The sequence below is a fragment of the Hermetia illucens genome, chromosome 2 (assembly GCF_905115235.1).
Source record: "Hermetia illucens chromosome 2, iHerIll2.2.curated.20191125, whole genome shotgun sequence".
In the NCBI taxonomy this organism is placed as follows: domain Eukaryota; kingdom Metazoa; phylum Arthropoda; class Insecta; order Diptera; family Stratiomyidae; genus Hermetia; species Hermetia illucens.
In genome coordinates this window covers 176,578,881-176,605,970 of record NC_051850.1, presented here as the reverse complement: position 1 = coordinate 176,605,970, position 27,090 = coordinate 176,578,881, and the positions used below count along the sequence as shown (strand labels likewise).

The following is a 27,090-nucleotide window of genomic DNA, read 5'->3' as shown; positions in this document are numbered from 1 at the left end:
AATAGATTTGAAAAAAAAACTAATTCAACATCTTTTCTAGAAGACAGGAACTTCTTCCTCGAAGTCTGTTTTTGACGTAGTTTTTTGTGAACTTCATTGGTGAACCAGTCAGGGTAAGAGCGTAAGCACTGACGAGAGGAGGGAACGTACATAACAAGGAAGAAGATCACATAAAATGGTATAGAAAGTGTTGAGTGCTTGGTCAGACGTAAATGGAGAGAGGAGGGGGACCCAGTTGATTGACGCCAGGGCTGAGTTCAGACCTTCCAAGTTCGCCTTACGAAAGTTGAACTTGGTAGGCTTGCGAGCGACAGGAGAGTGGAGTCGGGATATCTGCACATCGAACTCGAGAGCAGGATGATGAGCATCAGGGACAACGTAAGATAGAGCATGAAAGGATCGGGAAAGACAACGCATAGAAAGGTTAGAGAGGACAAGGTCAAGAGTGCGATTCAAGTGGTTTCTAGAAAGGTTAAACTGGAGGGCGCCACAAGTGTACATGAAAGTGGATAGAGGAAGGGAAGGGTGGGTGGAGTTATTAGGGAAGGAGGAAAGGCCAGGAGTAATGGCCCAGGAGAGCATAGATTAAGATTAAAGTTGGCACAGAGGATGGGAGGAAGTGAGGGAAGCAAAACGATTAGGACCTCTGATAATCTGTCGAAGAAATCCTCGTACAGAGAAGGCGGGCTTAGGCAAGGAAAACATACACACGATTTGATAAAGGGACATACATTTGGCAGAAAAACTCGTACGGTGACAGAATCATAGGAGGAGGAGAGATGATTTCGGCACGGAGAGGGGACTTAACAGCTATTAGGACTCCTCCGCCACTTGTCTTGCCAAGCCCAGCGCAGTCTCTACCACAAGAAAAGACAGAGTAACCTTCGAGGAGCTCAGAATCTAAAATCATGTCATCCAGCCAGGTTTCAGAAATGCAGATGACATGATGTTGGAACGCTAAGGCAGACAGTTTGAAATCCGGCAGCTTGGTCCTTAAAGCCCTTACATTTTGATAAAATAGCGTATAGTTGTCGGAATCATTCAAGTTCAGCAAGACAGGCAGTCGGGCCGGAAATTTTCACGTAACTTAGTCCTCTGATAAGGCTTGACGAAGACGCCCTGTGACCAAAAGGAAGATTGGACGATAGCATCGAAATCGTGGGGATATGTCACTTTGATATACTGACCACCAACTGATCATTTCTTTAAAGGACCCATTCTCAGAAATTACTCAGCCCAAAAATCAAGAGGCTGCCACTATATGGTGGCTAGACTTGGAAAAGAAAGAAAGTACCAAAAATTAAAGATGTAATCCTTCATCAACAGTTTGGAGAGCTAGAAGAGTCTACGTATGAAGAACACCTAACTCCCTCCTAAATGCAGTAGTTTATATATCTCATCATGAACACTGAAAAGCTGTCATCACAGAAATAAGCCAACCATATGGTTCCAAACATGAAAAAATCTGGTCTCCTTGATTGAAGAGTCATTTTTGGTTCAATTCCAGAAGACAATACACATCACGCAGGTATTTAAAGCGAAATTTCTCAGTTCCGTAGAAAAAGAACGTCATTAGTAAGCTCGTCTAAGCCGGAGCATTTCTACAAATTTCATTTGTTGGCTTGTGTACTTTTTATGGCTAAATCTGATTATGGCCTCATTCTAGATTGCAATCTTTTATTTCAATTGGCTAATGTTCATGGCAAACTGTTGACAGGCACTTTTTTCCGGCCATTCTGTAATTCCCCAAGATAGATCTCGCATTGATAAAACGGAAACCAACATCAGAACGAAGGACAAGTATGTGTCCGACAAATATCACTCAAACCATTGTCATCCATTCAGTGACGTCTCCTAATCCAACCTAGATTTCCCAAAAATCTCACTAGAGCCATCATCATCTCCTTTGGCTTTCGTTTCCTTCCGTTTCCACCATAATTTTGAAAAGCCATTATGTCATATGAAAACTCTCATAATGGAAATTTTATGACAACATGATGCCTTTATTAGTTCGATTGTGTGCTGCTTCCTAGTCGCAGCCTTCCCTCATGAGTCCATGTGCGGCCATTATTCCTGAATCGTGGAAATGGAGCCTATTTCTCAGATTTGATATCCACCGTTGCACAGTTATGACGCCAATATTTGATATAGCTGTGCTGACGGTGGTGTTTATACCTCAATCTTGATAGTATTTAATCAAACCCATATTGTGTATAAATGCTGTACTCAGCAATGACTGCTGATATTTGGTTTTATTGCCGAAGGAGAGTGGTGACTATGCCAGCAAATGTTTTTCTCATTACTGATACCTGGGGTGCGGCTGCAGTTGAAGTTGCAATCAAAAATGCGACACCGACGGCACAAAGATGCGGTTTTATCAGGTGAACTAAAACGGTAGAATGGCGGCAATGACGAAATCACAGGTGGATATTGCACGTACTTGCAGGAGCAAATATTCTGTGGGAACTTGCCAGCAAATAGCGGTATGCGTGCAATGGAATGGAAGCGTCATTAAATAAAGAGGTCGCCATGCCATGTATATCGTTGTTGCACTTAGTTTAATGAATGTTAGTAGAATGGAGTTGGGAGGGTGGTAGGCTTGTGGCTTTACGTTTCGGGGTGGGATCCACGTTATTTATTTGTCAACTAAATTTGAATGGGAATTAATTTAAGTTGGATGGGATAATAAAGTGCTCAGTTCCAATTGCGGTTTCGGTTTGAAATGGTTAAGGATCTCCAATCAAATAACACCTAAACTATGATTAACGAAAGCGCTTTGATTCCAGTGTTCATCTCCTGTTCATAAATGGAAGTTCATACGTAAATAATGTCCCTAGCACCTACCCGCTGTCTTCTCCGTACCATAAGATGACCTGTAAATGTTACTTCATCATCATCATCACCAACGGCGCAACAACCGGTATCTGGTCTAGACCTGCCTTAATAAGGAGCTCCAGACATTCAGATGCGCCGAGGTCCACCAATTTGATATCCCTAAAAGCTGTCTGGCGTCCTGACCTACTCCATCGCTCCATCTCACGCAGGGTCTGCCTCGTCTTCTTTTTCTGCCATATACCTGCCTGCCTGTCTACTCTTATAGACCTTCCGGGCTGGATAATCCTCATCCATACGGATTAAGTGACCCGCCCACCGTAACCTGTTGAGCCGGATTTTATCCACAACCTGACGATCATGGTATCGCTCATAGATTTCGTCGTTATGTAGGCCACGGATTCGTCCAAATTCTTCGGAGGATTCTTCTCTCGAATACGGCCAATAGTTCGCAGTTTTTCTTGCTAAGAAACCAAGTTTCTGAGGAATTCATGAGGACTGCCAAGCTCATTGTCTTATACAGTAAGAGCTTTGACCCTATGATGAGACGTTTCGAGCGGAACAGCTTTTGTAAGCTGAAATAGGCTCTGTTGGAAGCCAACAACTGTGCGCGGATTTCATCGTAGTAGCTGTTATCGGTTGTGATTTTCGACCCTAGATAAGAGAAATTAGTGCCCCCAAGTTGTAAAGCGCAACTCCACGCACTAATTCCAGAATGACCCAAATAAGTAGGCCAAGAGCACTCCCTCCAGGAATTATTTTGGAACATCTGCTCTCAGAGGGCCATACATATATAATACTAGATAACCACCAGAGAGACTTCGTGGCAGGTGTCAGTTTAGAGAGGACCAACACTTCCCAACGGTGGCAGTAGCTAGAACCTTAACATGAGATCCGTGAATGTTGGAGTTCATGCATCCCCCGAAAAGAGGGTATGGAAGAATTGGTGACAAAAAAGCTCCTGGTTTGAATGGTATGATCCCAACAAGATGTTAAGGCTGGCAGTGAAGGCTGAGAGTGATCTTCAACACTTTCAAGGCGTATTTAAAAGAAGAAATATTTCTTGCCTCGTGGAAAAAGCAAAATTTGCTGTTGCTTCCCAAGCTGAGTCAACAGAAGACTCAATTATTTGAGAACATCGACCGCATCTGCAAAAATTCGGAACCATTTGACACAGTCCCTCAGGCCAAGCCTATTTAGTAACCTTGGGATTCAGGGGGGTCTTAGCTACCTTCGCATTTCTCCTATTCATCTCTCTATGTTTTGTTTAAAGAATGTCTTGGGTGTAATGTGGCACTCAGGCCCACATCTCCTCGCCCTGCATCGGCCTCGAATCTGGTGTCCGGAGACAATTAAAAGCCTTGTAAAGATGATGGCGTTGGTGCTCCCACACTCTGCAGAAGAAAAAGACGTGCAGACAACACTTCCTTGCAAGAAATGCGGGCGGGCGACCGTAATTTCCCAATTGTTTGCAGGCAAGGTAAAAAATAACCGTGTCCGTGATAGTAGTCAACCAGTGGTTTGTTGGGTGGCTTTGCCTAGAAAAGGGCAAGTTTTTCTGAGTTCCCTGAAGATATCAGGGTTCAGTTCTATGTTGGAGAGGCGTTTGTGAAGGTGGTTGTTGTAAAGGCTTAAAATTCTATCGCGGATTGACCTGTCAAGGGAAAGGGTTTCGTCACGGAGAGGAGCGGGTTACGGAGAGTATCCATTTCTAAATAACCTCCGCCTTAGGGTAAGTTTGTGTTTGATATCCTCAAGGATATCATTTGGGAGAGAAATTGGGTTGCTGCAGTTAAGGCAACGAGAAGGCATCAGTTCGTCACATACTTGCTGAATTATTTCAGTGTATTGACGAACTGTCCAATCTATAGTATCGTTGGATACTGTTTCGTTGGAAGGGAGGAGGAAAGGATCAAGTTTGGATTTAAGTGTACGGTTAATGTGTTTCCAGTTCGTCTTCTGAAAGTCAGGGACTAAGGTTGGAGAGGGCCAGGTGGCTCTGTCAGGGAGTGAAATATCTAAGACCATGGCATCGTGGTCACTGATACCGGGGACTGTTTCTAGGAAGGGATAAGTATTGGGATTGGGTTTGAAGAATAAACTGCTGCTGATTAGGAAGTGGTTGAGGTAGGAATGGCAATAACCTCTATTAAATGAGGGAAGTGCAGGGCTGAAGTGGGAGAGGTTGATATTGGGATTAGAGGTGGTTAGGAAACGGTGGAGAGTTTCCCAGTTCTTGTTCGACCGTACATCGAACCTTGTTCGACCGTACATCGAACCTTGTTCGACCGTACATCGAACCTTGTTCGACCGTACATCGAACCTTGTTCGACCGTACATCGAACAATGAAGAGTGCCTGATGTTTAGGTCTCCATCTATAATAATGGACCAGGACTTGCCTGCTCTCTTTTGAGCGGCGCAGAAGGATAGGATAAAACGGATGTCACGGGTATCAAAGGATTGATCGGGACACTAGACAACAGCAACGAAGACCAAGGAATGCTGAGATGGAGCTATATTTGAAACCTGTTTAATAACCCTGAGCATGGCGAGCAATCAGTACACCTTCCCAACAGGTTGACAACTAAGACCGCACGCGAAATGTCCGTCTGATGCGCCGACAACCGGAAAAGGCGCAGAAGGTTGATAAGGACTCTACCCATTCGGATGGAATATCTTCATAAGGAAAGTCAATTCAAACCTCTCATTCCAGTCACTTTCTATGGGGTCAAAGTTCGATTCCTAACTTTCAAACGTTAGCTTCTTCAACTGTTGGCTTTCATTTGTCGAGATATCAGCGGAGATCATTTTTGCTAACATAGCTGGTGTTTCCTCCGATGATGTTCAATAGGCGTAACATGAACGGCTTCAATTTGCCTTACCCTTACCATATGGTAGAACTAATCACCGCTGAAATAAGGCCGCAATGACTGTAACTTAATCCCTCCATATTTGACAACGTTCTCGTGACAATTGAAAGAACATTAGACATCCTAGTATCTGTATACTCCGATCGTGGTTTGCAGTTCCCCTTATGGTTAGTACTCTTAATACTTGAGGACAGTTTGTGATTGGATGGTTTGCTCACCAATTTTGGCAATGACGTTTATTGACTAGCATTGCCTCCTCCAAGATGCTCCAACCACGAGTACGTTCCGCAGATTGCTTCATTTGCATATATGTCAATCTCGCTAAAACATTGCCCACCATGTGATCCACGGATGTGATTACAAGCATGCAGCATCACAATGATAAAATCATGGGTGGTACTTATATTGTCTAGTATGTTTTCGGCTTTCGTTTGAACCAGAGTACTGCTAGAAATTCGACAATAATTCAAGGAATCTTTTTTTTTATCTAAATCCAGCAATGCTTCCATGATTCGGTTCTATCCCGACTTTTCAATCATATCACCGTATCAAGCATGTCCATTATCAACCACGCTTTCAGAGTGCCTATACATGAGTGCATTCATACTCCAAATAGAGTGTAATGCGTCAACGATACCAGTTCGCCGAAATGTACTCCTTCAAAATCTTCCCGAGAATGGTACAATCCTCCTGCACTGTTCTGCACGATGTGTTCTTAAGGCGAGCAACTCGTCGACCATTCTTAGATAGTAGATTCCATTCCATTGCGTAGCCAGCGATGGGGTTGTCACTTTTTTTACTGTGTGACCTACGCACTGCCATTTGCTCAATATCCACGACCCAGTGAAAGAGCAAGCAGATATATTTAACGTGGTCGAGGCATTTGAGGGAAAATATCACGGTTTGTTAAATCCCTTGACGTCCCCTGGAGAAGGAAGCACGAAGGAAATAACATCGGTGACAGAATGCAACTCTACTTTGGAATTCCACAGCTGGTGCTTCCACAATGGCCTCACGGTGAACGCTAGGAAGACGGGACTAGTTATGTTCACTAAAGACGTCAGGTGGGGCAGCTATACGCTACCCACCTTAGCAGAGGCGGAAATCCAGCTGGCACAAACAATCAAGTACTTAGCAGTACATTTCGACTCCAAGTTAACGTGGAAGTATCATATCCAGGAATAATATCAGAAATCCTGCAGATTGCTCTGGTGCTGTAGAAATGCGATAGGTAAGACCTGGGGACTTTTACCAAAATGGATATACTGGATGTATGCAAACATAATAAAACCCATTTTGCATGCATCGTCTGGTGGCCAAGACTGAACTTTCCTAAAAGCGGGAAGCTGCTAACGTAGATTCAGAGACAGTATTACTGGAGCAAAGAGTACTACGCCGACTGCGGCACTTGAAACTATCCTAAATTTAGGTTAAACGGAAAGCAGCCAACGACGCATTTAGGCTCGATACCATTGGGAAATTCCTTGGCAAACATCCGGTAACCCTGATGCCAACCGATCGTATGGTTTCCAGATTCGTCTTTGAAAAGACATACGCTGACGTAATCACCGAAAGAAAGGAATGGTCTACAAATGACCATGAGTTTTTTCAGATTACAGATCTAATAATCTTCACCGACGAGTCAGTCATGGAGGATGGATTGGGCGCAGGGATGTTCTCGGAGAATCCAATTATAGAACTGGCCCGACCCCTCGGAAAAATGACGACCATATTCCAGGCAGAGGTATATGCCATTTTATTGGCAGCAGAAGACTGTTTGCGACAAAAGTGGAGAGGTCGCACCATTCGAATCTGTTCCGACAGTCGGGCGGCACTATCAGCAGTAAATGGCAACGACATATCAAGCCAGTTGGTGTGGAATTGTCATCAGGTGCTGCTGAAACTTGGCCGACTGAACGAAACAGTCCTGATGTTGGGTGCAAGGGCATTCTAACAACGCCGGTAATGAGGAGACTGATAGACTGGTTCGCCGAGGGTCTGAATCCACAATGGTGGGGCCAGAACCAGCTCTTGGGATCCGACCATTTACTGTCAAGTCTACTCTGAAGAGTGAAATTGCAAGGATTCACGCAACCGAGTGGAGAAATTTGGACTCTTGTCGACAAGCGAAAATCCTTGTGAAAGAGCCTAGGGCCACTAAAGCGGCATTTTTGTGGTCCTTTAAGAAATGGGACATGAAAACCCTAGTAGGACTTTTAACGGGACACTGTTCCTTAAACTACCATATGGAAAAGATTGAGGTAGTGGTTTCGGCTATGTGCAGCCGATGTGAGGAGGAGGAGGAGACGACCCTGCACTTTTTACGCAGCTGCCCGGCATGCTCAGATTTCAGACGAAGACACCTTGACAAGGTTTTCTTCAATGAAGAATCTGCACATTCTCTGCCTTTGGAGAATGTTTTCAGATTCGCTAAAGCCTGCGAACACCGTAGGCAGGAAGCCATTGAATAGGCAAGTTACGGGTATAGTACAATGGGTCTAATAATGGCCTGAGTGCTCGGAGCTGCGGCTCTTCCCAGTCAACTAAACTAACTAACTTGGAATTCAAATTCATCTGAAATTTTACCTTGATGAGGGACGTGCCAGGGTACTTACCTCGAACAATATACACGCATGTAAATGTTCTTGACAGCGCGAAGGTTGAGGGAGTAGAGCGTCAGCCTCTCAATCTCGCTGCTCTGGGTGCGAAATGTGTGTGTTCGTTTCGGGTCTGTCACGCCGCACAGCATTATGTGTGATGATAGTGAAACTGAAGCACAATCCGACTATGTGGATGTTCCATATTTCAATAAGGAGTGAACAGGCAGCACTGTATATTGATTCTTAACAGAAGCGTCAACAAAAAAACCTCCACCCAGGTGAAGGCAACTTGAATTCAAATGTGAGGTCAGTAGGATCAGCATTTAAGCGGATTGAACTCTACCACTGCTAAAATGCGTTCGAATCTCGACACAACCTAGAAACCATCGAAGCTTCAATTCTCATAGCTGATAAAAGCCAATCCTTTGGCAGATTTCTCCTAGCCTTTCTGCGTAAAACATCCTTCAACATTTTTTTGAATTCCATCCCTTACACAGGATTTCTGCTGAAAAATTTCAAGAGAACACTTCTCCTAACGAGAAAGTACCCTTAATCGCTTCCAGGTAAAAATAATTTCAAAGGATGTCTCCGCATCTATCAGATGAAAATTGAGCAATTTTTCCCTCCTGGTTCTACCTTTTTAGGGTTGCAGATCTATGTACGTTGCTGAAATACAGGCTGGAGGAATTCATAGAATGGTTACTTTGCACTAAAACTTTTTTCGTCTAAAATATATTATTACATCCCGCCGGGATCGATTCCATTGGAGCACGAATAAGAGCGGCTCCTTAATGTCCTAGAAGGATATATTGCCGCCCGTAAACTAAAATTGAATCGATTTTATTTCTATCTAAGAAATACGTTTACGTCAAGCACGTACGTGTATGTGTTATCTATAAAGGAATTTCTTTTGGATTTGCCGGAGTATCCTTCAATTATATACGTATCGACTACAATCTGATTCATATCGTGTAATATCAAGGCAGGATGGCTTCTTATCTTTTCTGTTTCCATTCTTTTATTGCAGATATCTGATGATGATCGAATGAGCTTAACTACGGCCGTATCTGATGAAGATGATGGCGAAAGTGTCATGGCTTCACCATATAAAGCAAAAGCGACCGGAACTGCGGCCTCATCGTTCAACTGTACGGGAGCTGTTCGAAAAGCTGGGTAAGGAGTTTAATTTTTACAACAGTTTTATGTGAATCCCAGTAGATTCTATCAAGCCCTTAATGTGTTCTGAATATCAAATAGATTAATTGCTTTGAAAGTTTCTTGTTTGCGAAAGTTTGCCGCACTTCAATGGCCATCCCCACCGGAGAGCCGGGGAGTTTTCCTTTAATCACGAGGGACGTAAAAATGTTACGGCAATAATTGCTGCTTTCTGTAGGGATTTGTTTTATTAGCATGAAAACGTGTAAGGACACCAGTCCACCTTGGAAAGTTTACCTGGCATCATTTGAATCACAAAAGGTGTTAGTTGAGATAAAAGTCACATAAAAGTCAGAAGTCCTCACTTAGACGGCTACGGTCAGATTCAGTCCCCCCAAATCATTTGTGTTCAGAGCTATCCTTTTAATCCTTGCACATAATTCAACCTGAGTAATGATACAGAAACCTTTTTTCACTTCAATTTATCTTATCGTGACTTTTTACAGATTCCTATCAGTCAAAAAATGGCTACTCCGAAAGAAACATCAAATTGAGTTGGCTAGAAAACGTGGCTGGAAAGGCTACTGGGTGTGCTTAAAAGGTACCACTTTACTCTTTTATCCTTGCGATTCACGAGAAGGACGGTCAGTCGAGGCTGCTCCTAAGCATCTAATTATCGTCGATGGTGCCATTATGCAACCCATTCCGGAGCATCCAAAACGCGATTATATATTCTGTTTAAGTACAGCATTCGGGGACGCCTATTTGTTCCAGGCACCGTGTCAGGTAAGTGACTCCCTTTAAATTTTTGCAGCTCCCTTTGGAACTTTTTCTTTTATTTATATTTTTACGAGTGAATGTGTTCCAAGTGAGTGCTCACGAATCTGGCGAATATAATTGCTCTGTCTAGATCGAATCGGGAACTTACATTTACCGCACTTTTTCAGATTAAATTTCAAAATGAATCATTGAAAGATGAAGAGTTGGAATCAGAGCTGAATTTTCAATGGGCAACCCACCAGTTAAAACTGAGGAAAAAATCAGAATTCATTGCATCCAATCAAACCTCTCAGATATTCTGTATTCTATATTCCTCAACTCGTCGATATTTTTTTTTTAATTTTTCCAGTCGGTTTCCGCCCCTTGAGGATTTGAATATTATTAATAACACTCCAATTAAAATTGAAGAGCTTTAGGTGAACCACGTTTTGAAAACCCGTTTTCCTCGAAACTATGGGAGTTAAATTGTAAAGGATTTTTGAATAAATGAAAAATTCCTGCATCTCGAAGTCCAGGAAGACTAATGCAATTTGTTAATTGAATTCAAATGATTGACAACTCGCGATAAGAGTATTCAAATCAGGGAATTCCTTTCACCAACAGGAGGGGAGAGGAAAAAGGGAACTGTCAATTCAGGGAACTCCCTGCCATCGGGCCTTCCACCGGTCGAGCTCTACCTTCTTAGCAACGAAAAGGACCATATCGTAATGGGCAACACGGCTTCGCCTGTCAGCACTCCTCAGCATCTCTTCGACAATGTTGTCTGGAGAGAGATCCCCTGTGTTTAAATAGAGCTCCTGACGAACCCCATTCCACCTTCCACATGAAAAAAAAATTGTGATGGGCGTCGTCCACAACTCCCTTGGAAAACACACAATCCTTCTCACCACGCTTCCTATTCAGCCACGCACCTAAGTTGCTGCCGTCCATCTTCCCCTTGGGTTCATTTTGCCAAGAGAGTTGCCACTCGTCTGGGGTGCGTTGCTGTTCTTCACCAGCAGCAACCTCCCTTGGCTCATCTCCCTTGCGCTTGTATATGGCCTGACGCTCCTTAGCAAGAAGGGCAACGGAGATCACTCCCGCGATCGCCATCAAGGCCGGTTCAGAGGCAGTGCGGTACGCAGAGTCCACCTGCAAAGCTCCCCGTCTCTGTACTTGCCCGAGACGTTTACGATAGACCTCCTTTTCAAGAGCGTCAGCCTATACTTCTGCACCGTAGAGCAGGGCAGACCTCGTTGAACTCATCAGGAGACATCGCATGCTAGACATAGGACCCCCAATGTTTACCATTAGCCTACTTAACGCCAAAACTCCAGCTGTAACCTTGTTCGTTGCTGCTTTGATTTGCTCAAAAAGCTCATCTTTGAGACAACGGTCAGCCCGAGGTCCTTTACCGGTGGTTTTGACCCGATTATCGACTCACCGAACAATATGGGACGCAGAGTCGGAATTCTCTTTTTAGTCAGGATAACTACTTAGGTCTTTTGCAGTGCAAGGTTGAAACCATGGTGCACTGTCGCACTAATATGCGGACCTCCATCCTCCTTTGACACTCTAGCGTTTCATAGAGCAGGAACCGCAGATAGTCCCTCAATTTCCATACGAAAAACTTCGGCACATTCTTGCCTAGAATGTCTTTCCATCTTATGGAATTAAAGGCGTTTCTGACGTCAAACGTTACAAGGAGCACCACCCATCGAGTTCGGCAGCTCCGCTCGTCAAATGGCATCCACGACTTGCATGACAGCATCAACTGTGGATCTCCCTGCTCTAAAACCAAACTGCCGGGGAGATAAACCTCCCGCAGCGCGTATCGCTTCAGCGAGTTTAGTTCTGATCGGCTTTCCCAGCAGTGGCAAGCATATATAGTGGACAGTATGAAGACAACTCGGATCGACTTTCCCTTTGTTGATCAACGCAAGGGTCGCTAACTTCCAACGAGCAGGCAAAGTGCCCTCTTCTTGGTAAGTGTTGAATGCACCGAGCAGTAGGTCTAGCCGGTGTTAGAATACTAGTGTGTATACTGCTGGAATACCATCGGGTCCTGGCGCCTTCTTGTTTTTCATGAAAAGGGCTGCCTGTTCCAACTCTTTTATAGAGAAAAGTAGACAGGTCTCTGCGCTCTCGGCACCGACGTCATCAATCCATACGGGGTGCGCAGGGAATAGTGCGCTTACAATACGGTCCATCTGCTCGGCCTTAAGTAAACAGAGCTTCCGTAGAGCACCGATTTTTTGGGTTACCAATTTGTAATCGAGTCCCCGGGGACCCTCGTCGACCAGATACGGGGTCTTCGTTTGGCTGATTTGTACTCCGTCACCATGGTACATGCCTCCTCCCGGTCGCTTAGACGTTATGTTTAGCATAGACTGTCCACCAATACATAGAAGTTTTGCAACGTCTCGATGCCCTCCCGAGCATGGAGGTTCCACAGACCGTCGTTATTGGGGTCATAACTGAATTTACGACAGCGTCGGCTGCAGTGCCACCGCCCCCAGGAGTAGCCTCCAGCGCGGCCCACCTGTTCCAAGAGTTTCGACAAACCTCCCGGTATACACTTTCGCGATGTTCTATGCACAGGAAGAGCGCCGGGGTGGCGCACACCGAGAGTTTGTGTCAACCACTTCGAAGGCAATGTATTGATGGTCGCTCGTCGAGAAGTCTTCCAGAACTCGCCACTCGTCCATCAGCGACACCAGTGATTCCAACGCGAAGGTTACGTCCGGAATGCTTCCCTCGCAGCCCGGACGCCGGAACGTTGGGATGGATCCGGTGTTTAGAACTACCAGTCCTGTTCTCGCCGCCATTTTCAGAAATCGTTTCCCTCTGGAGTCTGTGTGAGGCATGGCCCATTCAAGTGCCCTAGCATTGAAGTCACCCCCGGCTAGGATCCGCCCATTTGTGCCTAAGATAGGGTCCTCCAAACCATCAAGCCTGCATCGAAAGTCCGGCATCGTCTCATTCGGCGTAAGGCATACACTAAAAAACGTTATCCCTGAACACCGAATCCAGACAAAGCCGTCCCATTGGCATTGGGTAAAAGCCCTAAGGAGGGTGCCGTCCCGAACCCAGACGGCAGCCGTACCTGATATGTCAGGGTACCATGAAACTGGGTCCTTGTTTTGGTACCGCTCACTGATGAGTATTAAATAAGCTTTGGTCTCCGCAGCGAACTGCGCTAGCAACTCGTCAGCAGTTGCATTCCCGTGCATATTGATTTGTAGGATGCGAATCATGTTGACCGCATCCTAGCTCTTTCCAATTCTGCTCTGAAGACTGGACACCGCCCCAAGCCCGCAGTGTGCTCAACGTTCTCATCAGACGCACCACGGTCCCTACATAGGACGCAACTTTCCTTTTCATTGCAGGTGTTCGCTGAATGGCCTGCCTGACCACATTTACTACATGTTACGATTCTGCCAGATCCCCGACAGGTTGCAGATGTGTGCCCATAATCCAAAAATCTGTAACATTTGGTTTAGGCGGCCCGGATTCGTATCCTATACACCATGCGACCTATTCTGATTTTCCCGCTGTTTAGAAGCTTCCTGGGGTATTGCTCGGCAACTCGCACCCCAGCAATTTTTTGGCCCCGGAATTCGCAGAGATGATACCAATCCGGGTATTGGTTTCCTCCGGACATTCGCATTTGATGGCTTCTTCTACCTCGTTCTTTTCTGTGAGACAGTCAAGGTCTCGGATTTCCATAGAACGCGTGGGTTCCAGGCTGGAAAGCTTTTCTCCCTGAAGCCCCTTCACCGTTTCACTGAACGTAACTTTATTTATTGTCTTCGGGCCTAGTTCGACTAGGATTCTACCAACCTTTGTTCTGCGAATGGAAGACACTTCTCCTCCGTTGTCTTCAGGGTTAATCTTGTAACGGATTTCACTGAGGACTTCCGCACCTGACGGTCTCGTCCTCTTTCGTCCCCCACCTTCTCTTTTGGTGCTCCGTCCTTCGCGTCTGCCTTAATTTTAGGCAGAGGTTTTTCTGATAGCGTGACGTGTTGTTGTCTTCGGTTCCTCATCACCTTTTTCTTTTGAGCCTTAGAGAGTACCTGACTGAAGTTTCCTTCAGGTGTCCCTTCCTCCTTTCTTTTTTTCTTCAGTTCACTCTGCAATGGGCTTCTGCCATCCGTTTGGTACTCGCAGTTTTTTCGACGGGAGGCACTGTTATTTCTGCTTGCTGCGGATTTTCTCTTACTCTCCATGTCCGCCTATAATATGCAATCCTGTCCAGAAGCTCCTCCAGTTCCATTAGCCCGTTTTCACCCCTTTGCTGACGTTTTTCTAGAGGAACGTCGAAGATCCCATGCGCTTCACAACTGCCGCGCATTTCTTAATAAGCCTTCCCTCTTCAGCTCGCGCTAGAGCAGTCGACAGCCCTCCCACTCGGCCTAAATTCGAAACTATTTGGTTAGTTTCGGCAGTTTCCACTGTGCCTCTTTTCGCAATTATAGCACTGTGTGGTATGGTCTGGGTTCCAGTCTCCGTCACTTTGCGAGTCCTTTTCTCCGTCTGGACATCCTGATGTCTCGTCGGGTATTTCCCTGGCGTGAATTTGTACCTATCGGTACTTTTATTTGCCTACTTTCTAGGATTTTGCCCATCCAGAAAGCCAGGGTGTTTCCCACTCCCTTGCGGCTCAAGGCGTCTTATATCTCTGTGTTCGATATCCAAAAACGTACACAGTCCTATTCCTTTTCTTTCTATGGCATCCCGTAATACATCCGTCAGCTGGTACAGAGCAGTTTCAGTTCACCGTCCTGTGTAGTAAACGTGTTAACACTGATGTAGGGGATTACGCTTTATAACGTTACGTCTAATATAGTTGTCTATGACCTTCTCCACCGTTTTGAGTACGAATGATGTTAGAAAAATTGGTCTGAAAGATTTAGGATGAAAAGGATCCTTTTTAGCCGCTTTCTGAATAAAGACCACTTTTTCCCGTCTCCATGCCCTTGGATATCCCAGAGCTATGCTCCCCCTTACCACCCTCAGAAGAAACTCCAAGGTCATTCCTAGCCCTCTCTGGATTAGTGCTGGGAAAATGCCATCTACTCCGGGTAATTTCAGTGGTTTAAAATTTCCCACTGTCCACCTCACCCTAACTTCTGAGCATACCTCTTTTGCCAGTTTCCCGTTCTCTTTTCTTTCCCTTTTATTCGTTGTTGGGGTGTCAGGCAGAATGTTGTCGCCTGCCGCCGTGGGTTAGGACCCCGGGAAATGAGTTCTGAGAATCAGGTGTACTCCTCACTCTCGGTTAATGTTCCACCTTCCTTCTTCAAACAGACAGAGGATATTGTCCCATCTTTGGCTACAGCTTTGTAAAGCCTGGTTGCTTCGGTGATCTGTTCGATCCCTTCACAGTATTCCCTGAAGCTGTTCCGTTTTGCTTCTCTGATCTCGTTGCTATACGCAGTCAGTTCATTTTTGTACCTCTTCGTTTGGTGTCGCTGCTTTCCCAGACTTCGTGGTGGGCTTTGACATCGTAGCCGAGGAGTAGTGGTAACGCCCTATTCTCGCAGTAATTCACCAGTTTAACGGGACTTGTTCCCCTGGAACCCGGACGTCGTCTCCTAGGAAGTATCCTGATGTTATGACAGCGTTTCGAGTGCTCCTCCCGGCTTCCAATGAGACTTGAATAACCACAAGGTCCCGAGTCAGGAACTCTAAAAGACATTTACATTATAAATTTCTTTTAAGAATTATGCAAAATCTCGGTTTTTCACAAGAGGAATTCCAAATTACCTGCATGCTTCCTACTTGCAGACCGCGGAACTACCTCCGGTCCTCCCAGGGCTCCTGAGTCAGCACTATTTCAATGTTCCCTTTGGAACTTGCCCTCGCAATTACCGCAGATGCAGCTTTCGCATGGTGGAGCCTAAAGTCCTAGGTCCTTAAAGTCCTAGGTCTAGGTCGCCCAGCTTCTGCTTTTCACTGGGCAGCTAGTCTACTTCCCTGGTTGATTCAGTCCTTTCCGCCTCAATAGCTTTCGAGACTTCTTCGGAGATCTCGGTGCTTTTCACTCGGGGTCTCCTCCGAGCTGTCTTTCCTCGGCTTTTCCCTGTATACATGCACGGGTATGTTGCCAAATTGATAGTTGTATGGTGGCTCCGACGTTTGATTGTCTCCAAGGATAGGTCATCTACCCCGATCGTGAGGAGTTTACCCTGTCCCTTAACCTTGCTTACGCTGTTCAATGTTTTATGATGCAGCTGGTCACATACAGTCCGGTTGGAAGGACTCAAAATGGAAAAATATCAATAGCTCAACCATTTTGAAAAATATTTGCATACATTTATTTTCCCTTAAAATTTAAGGACGTTTTGTAATTCAAAAGTAATTGAATTTTCCCTTAATCAGTATCAGAGACACAAATGACATTCCTAGAATGGTTCTGTGATACAACAAGACTCCCCTACTTAAAACCACCTCAACTTTCTTTCAGCATAAGAGTCCCTTTCGACGTGGCAAAACTCGGCTCTTTTGATATTTCCCTCGAGTGAGTGATTGATAATTTCCCAGCAAACATAAAACGCACTTTCCCCCCACAAATCGTTAACAATACCTTTACGGGGCTGTTTAAATTTTAACTTATCTCAACTGGCTCATCCCCAGGGCCCGGTTCCTTATTCCCGCCTGTTTAAACGCAAGTGTCATCCAAGCATTCTCCCGGGGATGAAAGAGAGACATTTTGTCACAATTGTAGACATTGTACGGTCGTCATGTAATGTCGTGTCATGTTAACTCCAGCGATAATTTACTCAAAATACTCGGCAATTCGAAAAGTTTTGCCGTGGATTGAAGCCGCAATAGCAATTCTCGCGTGTAAATTCAAAATTTTACGACAGTGACAGAGAACCTGAGGACCGACTCCGTGAAAAGCACTTGAGCTGAGTTCCTCCCCTAGGTATAAAGTATTACATTCGCTTAGGGTTTCACGTTTCCCTTTCATACGTCAACGTACTCGACACTTGCATTTGTCCTTTATAATATGTGAAAAAAAAACGTCACATCGTACCGCTACTTGTCCTTCTTAAAGGATAATCTTTATCGAAGACAACTTTTCACTTTTCCTTTTAAAAGTTTTCAAGTTTAACGTATGAAAAGTTCAAAAAGAACACCCACGCACTCCGCAGAATAGAAGGAACATCCGCGAATGACGCTATCATAACATCGACGGAAGAATAGGGAGCAGTCAAAAGGACCCTTCTAATGCGATTTTAAGAGGAACATGTTCAACAATTCAATTGGCACTTCATGTCGTACTTAAATGTTCCAGCGAGTTTTTTTTCTGAATTGAAAGGCTCTGCTTCTTCGGAATCCTTGCCGGATTCAACAAGGATAACGCAAATATAAACTTCACTGTTTGCTGATTATATTCTTTGTATCTTAAAATATTTTGAAACTTTCGAGGATAAAATACACAAACATATTACCCTGGAGGGGTCCTTTCAAAATGAAGATGATTCGACGTCCAGAAGTGATCGATTGATTGGCGATTGTAACACATCAATAAGTTCGTAGGAGGACTGATAAAACAACAACTACATATAGGGCAAAGTTCAAACTTATCCATCCTTCAAGATAGATACATTCATTTCGATGCTTTTCCAACATTTTCATGTGTTTTCGTAGAAAGATTTTTCTTGGGCCTCAAAAATACGCCTCAGTTTCGCTAATCATTTCGTCATTGGCTCATTTTCCTTGGGGCATTCTTTAGGTATGTAAACAGATAAATGTAACTAAATTCGGAGAATACGTTGAATCAGAAAACAATTTTCCCATTACGTTATAACTCATGCCAAAATGACTATCACTGACACATCTAAGTTACAATGGGCACGCCAGCATCACCCCTGACTCCCCCATGCCCGATGGAACCACCATAACATATTAAATCACGGGGCGGAGACAGCTCACTCTAGCTTGGTCACCTTTCCTCTCTGCGAGGCGTACGTAACCGCGCTTTTTCGTCTCCCCTGCATTTTGCAGTTTGCTGTGGATAAATGCGACTATGGAGTTGATCTCATGCCTTCCTAACATCCTAGTATTCTTCACAACAGATTTTCTGGTACCAATACCTCTCTTAGAGACTACCTTCTCAAGGTTCTTCCTTTCTTCTCCAAACCTTGGACAGTGGCAGAATACGTGCTGTGGATCCTCTGAGACTCCATTGCAGTTTGAACAATCGAGTGACGTATCCAGTTTAAACCAGTGTAGGTCCTGACTATCATCCATGGTCCATGAGAAACTGGGTAAGATTATAATTAATCTCACCGTGCCCTCTCCCCAACTCGTCCTTGATGGCAGGGATGAACTTGTGTTACCACCGACCCTTTCCCGAGCGTTCATAATGCTCTTGAAATCTATTTACGGATCTCTCCTTCTCAGCGTTCTTTACCTGCGATAAGGGAGAGATTGGTTTCACATTGTAAATGTTCGCCATCTCATCTGCCAAGATGTCAATCGGCATCATTTCCAAGATGGCGAATGCTGCATCATCTAAGACAGTCTTGTAGGCACACCCTTAGCACTGTTCTTCTGTAGAATTCACTCAGCTTCTTGGCGTTAAATTTAACCTGTAATGACTTTCCCTAAACTGGAGCTGAATAAAACGATGATCGAACTCACTGCCCTAGCATATAGCAACCTGGGAGCATACCGTGGCCTCCCACATGTTGCTTATTTTACGGTGCTTGGTGATGAAGACTGCTTTCTTTTTTTACTCCATTAGCATCAGCCCAGAGCCAACTGCTGTTAAGGGTTGATTAGAGAGTATTACTCATCATCTTCACGAACCTTTGCGATTACAACCAGCGCTATATCGTCGGCGTAACCCACCACCGTGGCTTTCTCTGGAACCGGAAGATTAAGAACATCGTTGTACATGATGATCTACAGTAGCGGATCCAGTGCGAAGCGATATAGGACACCCTTGAAGACAACCTAATTCTAGGGTCCGTCATGGGTTTCTTACAGAAGCCTCCGTTCTTGCAGTTTGCTGTTAACAATAGCTGCAAGATAGACGAGAATACCAATCTTCGCCAGATATTCTTTCTTGTACTACCCTTTGCGTGACTTAGATCGTTTTGGTGGCATCAATGGTTGAACTGGCGTTACAAAACCCATACTGTCGATCTTAGAGGCTTTCTAGCTCTCAGCAACGGAGAGTAATCGATTGTTTGTTGCTCGCTTTAGCATTTTCCCACAGTGTCCAAAAGACATATAGGTCTGAAGGAAGTTGGCTCACCTGGTAAGTTTAACAACCTTAGGAAGTAGTACTAACTTCTGCTGCTTCCATGCCGTAGGAAATATCCCCCCCGGACATGGACATTCCAGTCAAGTCAGCAAATATGTGCGGTCTGGATTTCACGCCATTCAGACCCTAAGCTTCGGTGCCTCCTAGTTACCCTCAGATCTCTAGCAGCTCGTCTCTGGCAGCTGATGGAATTGGCGTCACATTCAGAGGCCGCTGGAATGTGTCGTTGCTCTCCTGTTGCTGAGGGAATAACCCCGGATGATTTTCGGTAAGAGGGTAGCACACGTAATCTGCGGAGATGAACGTCCTATCACACCATTCCCCCACGGGTTTGTGTCAGCTTCTGCGTAGAGCTCCTTAAAACATTTCCTCTTCTGTCGCTGGATAGGGAGCTTGAGGGTTTTGCGAGCTGCCTTATAAACGCACTATTTTTGCTCCGTCCTCTGAGCCGCTCTTCTGACTCGGTGACCGGTTGATTAAAGGCTGGCCAGTTCACCATTCCACTAGTAGTTTGGTCTTCCACTGGGGAATGCGTACCTGTAAGACGTGCACGCATCACAGCCTTTGGCGATGAATTGGACCACATGGACAGCTCTTTCCGTAGAGGTGCCTACTTAATCAGATTGGTCTAGCCACACCTATATGAAGGTCTCCTCATCCAAAGCGTTTGTAGACTAGCCTGTGATCTTCCTCGGTCTCAGGCATGATGGTTCTTTGCCCTGTATCTCCACACGTACTTTAAAGAAGATTGTCTGATTATCACTGTGGGTGACGCACCAAGACATACCACGCGCCAGTGTCAGACTGACAAAGGTCAGGTCTACAATCGAGCCTGCCCTACTTTCTGAAAAGTGCTTACAGCACCTTGGTTAGCCAAAACTATATTCATCTGCGCAAAAGCTTCCAACAAAATGCGCCCCCTTGCATTTGATTCTTTGCTACCCCATTCACGGGCCCAAGCACCATTCCGCGACTATGAAAGCTGGTTCACCTGACGTTGTTCGGAATACGCTAGCGACTCTTAACGCACTCAGACGATATATTGTAGATAATTTCCTCCTACACGCCTGAACACTAAGGGCTTTTCTCCGTACTGGTGCTGCTTGCAGTAAAATGGACGAACACACTCTGACTAGCAACAGGTGGTTTTCGTCCTCCAATATTGGGCATCATGACAATTAACGCAGCTACACTTTTCGTTGCTTTCTCGCCCGCGTAGCTCAAGAATTTCGTGAAAGTGAATCGATGATCCAGCATAAGGACCCTATCCAATGCTATCCCACACGAAACCGTAGAATTTCTTTCAGTTTACGGCTGCTGACCAGTGCTCCACCAAGCCTAATCCATGTGATACCAACCAATCCATTATCAGCCTAAGCGGGTGCTTTTTTACTCCCTACTTTACATATTAGCAAAACCAGTGTTCAGCGAATAAAACGCTTCCAGCAATATGAGCCCCCTGTTGTTAGAAACCTTGGTACTCCACTCGGTAGACCTTGGGTTGAACTCTCCCGCGATGACAATTAGGTACCGTTCATCTGCGTTCAACACCAGTTCATGTAACATTCGCTCATATTCCATGTTCTCGTCTTGCCGACCAAATTTTCCACTTTTGTCGGTGGCCCATACCGCGTTACCTGTTCTTCTGTGTGCTTCGCTAATAATCGCCACGTCCACATGGAGCTCTAGGACTGACTGGCTCAAAAGATTGTGTGTGATTTATCTGGCATTTTCTGCTTCCTACAGTATGGCCCTTATCATCAAAACCTGCATCTTTATACAGCATGCATTCAGGGTATTTCTCACAATTTCGTGTCAGGTGTCCTTTTTCGCCACACCGCCGGCACCGGTCAGACCTACCGTGCCTGCTTGCGCAAGATTTTGACTTTCCCAGCTTCCAGCAACTTGTTCGCCCAAACAGCTAGCAAGCTGATGATTGCCGTTTGGTTGCCACCGTATGCTTTCCGCAAAATCTCTATTGCGTCGACATTACCGTCTGGATTTTGAAATTGCTACACCAGTTCTATTCAAATGCCCTCCTTCGTCGCGATCTCGTTAAGGTCCTCTCATTCCATAGTTATCTTGTGGGTTAACTTCCTCACTTAAGGATCCACCGACCAAGTTCTGGTTCAGGACGTTCAGCGCCCTTTCCTCCATCCGGGTTCCTTCTTTTCCCTTCCGGGGCTTCCCTCTTTTTACCTGCTTGCCCGACTTCACAATTGTCCAAACATTTTTCCCCCTTCTGTGGGATTTCATTTGAGTAGCCGGTTTGGAGTCCAAACGTTGCATTCCCTCCGATACTGGTTCTTTGGACCCTCGGCTTTTCTTTGATGTTGGAAGCTTTACAACAGTATCCTTCATTCTTTTACTGCTCCTCTTTACGCCCTCTACAACTTTCCACTTTGGATTGATTTGAGTGGCTCGGTCCATCTTTTTGGTAGCAATAAGTACCTGCCGCAATGGGGTCACTGTAGTAGTTTGTAACCCCGTATTCGTTGGGCATTGGTTCGTCAAATCTAATTCACCCATGGCCTTTCCGCAGGTGCCTTTAAGGTTTCGAATAACCACCTTAATATAGCGATGAACATTATGCTTCGACCCGACGTAGAGCGTATTCAGGGTATTATCCATTTCCTTTAGGCAATTTTCCACTCTGAGTACTTGTGCTAGCACTGCAACAATTCTCTCATCGTTGACATGCACTGCTTCTTCTTTGCTGGACCCAGGTTCGTTATCTCCTGGTGATCACTTTCTGCATTTACTTCGATGGTCCCACAATCAACAATAATGTCGTCAATATCCTCTTTTTCCTCCAATATTAATGGGATTTTATTCCCCTCATCCATATTTTTGTTCAGGTATTTTCCCCAAATTCCGTCACAGGCTCGCGTTTACGAATCACAGGCGTGGCAGTCGCTAGTTTTTTGCTTTCCGCTACCCCTGTACTCCATAGAAGATCCTATTCTTCCAGTAATCTTTTCTTCTCTTTGAACTGCCCACCTACTTAACAGTAACGCCGAAAGTTCTGTAGGCTTTCAGTAATAGTTCCCCCGCACAACTTCTGAGTTAGCTGGATTAACTCAGGTGTTCCCCTAGTTTAGGGCGTCCTACCTTCCTAAACCGCAGTTAACCCGTCTTGCGATTGGGACAAAGTGGTGTGTTGGATTCCGAGACCTTTCCTGTGGGTCTCCCTCAACCTCAACCGACTAGTCACATCCCTACCTGGGTCGCCGTATGGTCCATGCGGAGAGGAGCATGGGCGTCCAATGACACATGCGCGTGGGAAGTCCGCTTACAAGGTGTTACAGATAGTTACTGTAGCAGCTTGCGTCAGTAACTGATGCATGGGTATGCGCCTGGGATGCAGTTACTGGCAACCAATCTTCACATACAAACGATTTTTGGTTTTTTCTTCTGGGTATCCTGGCGTTTCCCCCCACCTACCCGACCTGTGCATAAACACCTGCACACCTCCAAATGCGGACAAGCGCATGTTCATACACCACCGGGAATTCCCTTATCCGCACGAAGGGATGCGCCTTCCTTCCTGGCAAAGATACATGCTATGGGTCTGTTTCTTTTGCTGCAGAGTAAATTGTAATAGGAAGGAAGGACCTAAGGCATATTAAACAATCGACTGGATTTCACAAGGATCGGTCCTCGGTCCCCTCCTGTGGAATTTCGGAGTTACAGCTTTTCAAAGGGGTGACCGTTGTTGGCTTTGCAGATGGTATCGACGTCTCTATGACCCAAGATAGTCAATCGACGAGGCCCGTTCCTATCGTCAGCAAGCTATTATACGAAGGTACGGTGAGATTAGCTACGACCTAACTTAATTCCTAAGCGGACATGGGGGTATCGCTCATACTTTTACGGAAGCGGGCGTGAGGACTCCCCATATTGTCGGACATGTGTGATGACTTCAGAGAATGAGTAGCATGTTGTTTTTATCGGCTCGAGGTTCCCTGCACATAAAATGGAGGGAAAATTGAAGCGGAGCCTTGTTTTTACCCGAGAATTCGTAGACACACATGCTAGCTTCTGAAACAACGTTGAGCGGCAGAAAAATTAATTATAGCAATCCACCATCTGATGAAAAAGAAGGAACTTCGGAGACAAGTAATAAATAACGACACAACTCGCAGTTCGTAACTGATCCTGCCTCGCGACTTAATATCATGATGACGACCCCGCGGTGTTAGCAGATGGAGGAGGAAGTGGTATTAGTGGATAAAAATCTGACATAACCATATGATTGGAGTCAGCAGTAGATTTTGAACCTTTCCTCTTTCGTACGAAAAAAAAAAACAGACAGACAGACAGTAAACCGATTTTAATAAGGTTTTGTTTTTCACAAAAGCTTAAAAATTGGAAGGTTCAAAACCTGACACGGAACCCACGAAGGAAGGGTTCAGTGGCCATCTCCGACATCGTGCCTTTAGCAATGGTCTACACCTCCGGCATCAGTTTTCCCTCCTGGCCACGTCGCTAAAGGATATCGCAATGCCTACCTCGTCGGTCAATCGATGTTCCGTCCTTGTCTGTAAAGGTTGCACGGCCTCGGAGCCCATGCACTTTCTGCTCCTCTTGTTTTGTTGTTCGACCTCATGTTGAGATCGATAGGACTCGCATCGCTGATTTCCCTGGCTTTTGTTATTATGTCCTTTGACAATCATGGATAGTACAAGTACTCTTATTCTTTGCAGTCTTGCTCAAAATACGTACAGGGTGCGGCAGCATAACTTCCTTTTTTAAAATGCGCGCCACTCAGTTAGTTGATGTCATAGCGGAGCGCTAGTGGTCTCGTTCAAGAGGAGATACTGTAAAGTTTTGTCTCGACACGATTCAGTCGCCATCATGTGTTGGAATAGTGAGGAGCGTGCCTTTGCCGTTGAGGTTTACTTTTCAAGCGGATGTTCGGTTATTGCAACACAGCGTGCATTTCGGAATCGCTTTAATTTAGCCCCGTTGGGTCCCGTCCCAGACCGCAAATCAATTGTTACATGGGTCACTACATTCAGACAAACTGCAAGTACGACAAAAGGAAGAACTGGAGTCCCTCGGCCCGTTAGATCACCTGAGAACATTGAAGCAGTGAGAGCGTCAATGTTGTGATCGCCACGGCGTTCTGCGCGCAAACGCGCATCTGCCCTTGGACTATCCGATCGTTCTGTGAGAAGAATTCTTCGTGATGATCTTCATTTTCATCCCTATAAGATGGCGATAGTGCAGGAACTTTCAGAACTTGACTTCAATTCTCGGATGAACGCGTGTGAGCTTCTTCTTGATGTCGTTCCCGAGGGTGCTATTGTTTTTTTTAGCGAAGAAGCACATTTTCATTTGTGTGGGTCGGTTAACAAACAAAACATGCGCTACTGGGCTGACACCAACCCTCGAGAATTGCATCAAAAGCCTTTGCATTCACCCAAACTCACAGTGTGGTGTGCAATTTCCTCAGCTGGAATTATTGGTCCCTGATTTTTTGAGGAAAATGAGGTTACAGTGACAGTGAATTCGGACCGGTATGTAAACATGCTACAGAATTTTTTTTCCCACGGCTAGAAAATTTAGATTTGGGGGACACTTGGTTCCAACAAGACGGTGCAACAACACACTTTTAGAGCATCGATGGCTGTTTGGAGGGAACACTTTCCAGAGCGCCTTATCTCAATTAGAGACGATTTGGAATGGCCGGTACGCTCTCCCGATCTGTCCCCTTGTGATTTTTTTCTATGGGGTTTTTTGAAATCCCGTGTTTATGCGAACCGTCCAAGAACCCTACAAGATTTGAAGACCAACATTCAAGAAGAAATTGCCAACATAACACCTGCTATGCTAACAAGAGTCATGACAAACGCCAGAAATCGGTTTACGCAATGTATGGAGAATGGGGGCGTCACCTAACAGATTTGATCTTCAAAACAATGTAAATAAAAACTTTAGACATGTACCTACATTATAAAAAATAAATAAATATTTTCCGATGCATACAATAGTTTTTATTGAATTTTGAAAAAGGAAGTTATGCTGCCGCACCCTGTATAAGCATTCCCCACGAGTTTGTGTCAGCTTCTGCGTAGAGCTCCTTAAAATATTTCCTTTTTTTCGCTGGATAGGGAGCTTGAGGGTTTTGCGGGCTGCCTTATAAGCGCACTATTTTTCCCCTTGATCGACTCTACCTACCGTCCTCTGAGCCGCTCTTCTGACTCGGTGGCCAGTTGGTTGCTTTGGCGATGCATGGGGCCACATGAACAGCTTTTTCCGTACAGATGCCTGCTTAATCAGATTGGTCTAACCACATCTAGATGAAGGTCTCCTCATCCAAAGCGTTTGTACACTAGCCTGAAATCTTCCTCGGTCTTGGGCATGATGGTTCTTTGCCCTGTATCTCCACACGTACTTTAAAGAAGATTGCCTGAATATCGCTGTGGGCGTAGTGTTTGCTGATGCACCAGTACATACCACGCGCCAGTGCAGGGCTGACAAAGACCAGGTCTACAACCGGCCAGACCACTTTTCTGAACGGTGTATACAACTCCATCGTTAACCAAAACTCATCTACGTAAAAGCTTCTATAAACTGCGCCCCCTTGCATTTGATTCTCTACTACCCCACTCAAGGGCCCAAGCGTGAAAATCACCAGCAATCTCCTTGGGACTTCGACCCCTTGCGTTGAGAACAAGCGCTGCTGCGTCCACTGATAATCACAATGTGGGCGTTTGAGTATTGTCATAGGTTTTCGCCAACTCACAATGGACTCCTGGGCAAGTTCCTCCAATTTGAACTGTTCCTTTATGGCAGTGCAAGCTTCTCCTTTGGATGTCACTTCATTCAAATAGTTGCACGTTTTTCGGCCTATACTGACATTCTCACCAAGTGAGTTCTTAGCTTGGGTGCGAGAGCCACTCGTTTTTCCCATGCTGAATTTTTTTAGCTCAAACAACTTCTGGGTCCGATGAATTTTGCTGACATTTCCGCCTGGATCTTTTAGGTAGGGACCATCTTTGACCTTTTTCAATATCTCCATGTATACGAAATTGCCTCTGAGCGAGTTGGCAGTGATTCATTTTCAACCACGCTTTGAGAGAGCAGTTCCTGAACTTCTTGGCAATTTGAAATAATTAAAACTTATTTTTCCAATTCACTAGTGTTGATATATATTTTGCAAATACCGATATTTCGGGAACCACTTGTGCCCTTCATCAGTGCTAACAAGTCTGGCAATGGTTTAAAAAGCTAAAATCGCCTTCTTAAACCCCGGACATCTATAACTGCCCGTGATTTGGTCGATGTTACCCTCCTGTGTTTCTCTGCATAGCAGACATTTGGAATTCCCTTTGCATTCTTTGGCAATATGCCCTTCTTCACCGCATCTTCGGCACAACTTAGATGTATCGTACTTGCTTGAACAGTCTGGGATTGCATCCAAATTCTAAGTATTTGAAACACCTCTTTGGCGATATCTGTTCTCGATCGACTCGATCTTCGTATGTTGAACGTGGGACTTACTCTCCCCAGGCTTACACTCAATGAATAAATCGCCTTTCTGCGTGCGTCTTATCCGGATCATGTGTTCACCCAGGTCCA

The 27,090-nt window shown here is 45.2% G+C and overlaps 1 protein-coding gene across 1 annotated transcript in view; it reads left to right on the top strand.

Moving 5' to 3' along the window:
- LOC119650445 overlaps positions 1 to 27,090 on the top strand; it is an 809,140-nt gene that overhangs the window by 410,881 nt on the left and 371,169 nt on the right. The window contains exons 13-14 of the mRNA XM_038053300.1: positions 9,331 to 9,476; positions 9,965 to 10,244. Coding sequence (XP_037909228.1) covers positions 9,331 to 9,476; positions 9,965 to 10,244 — 426 coding nt within the window. The remainder of the gene's footprint in view (positions 1 to 9,330; positions 9,477 to 9,964; positions 10,245 to 27,090) is intronic.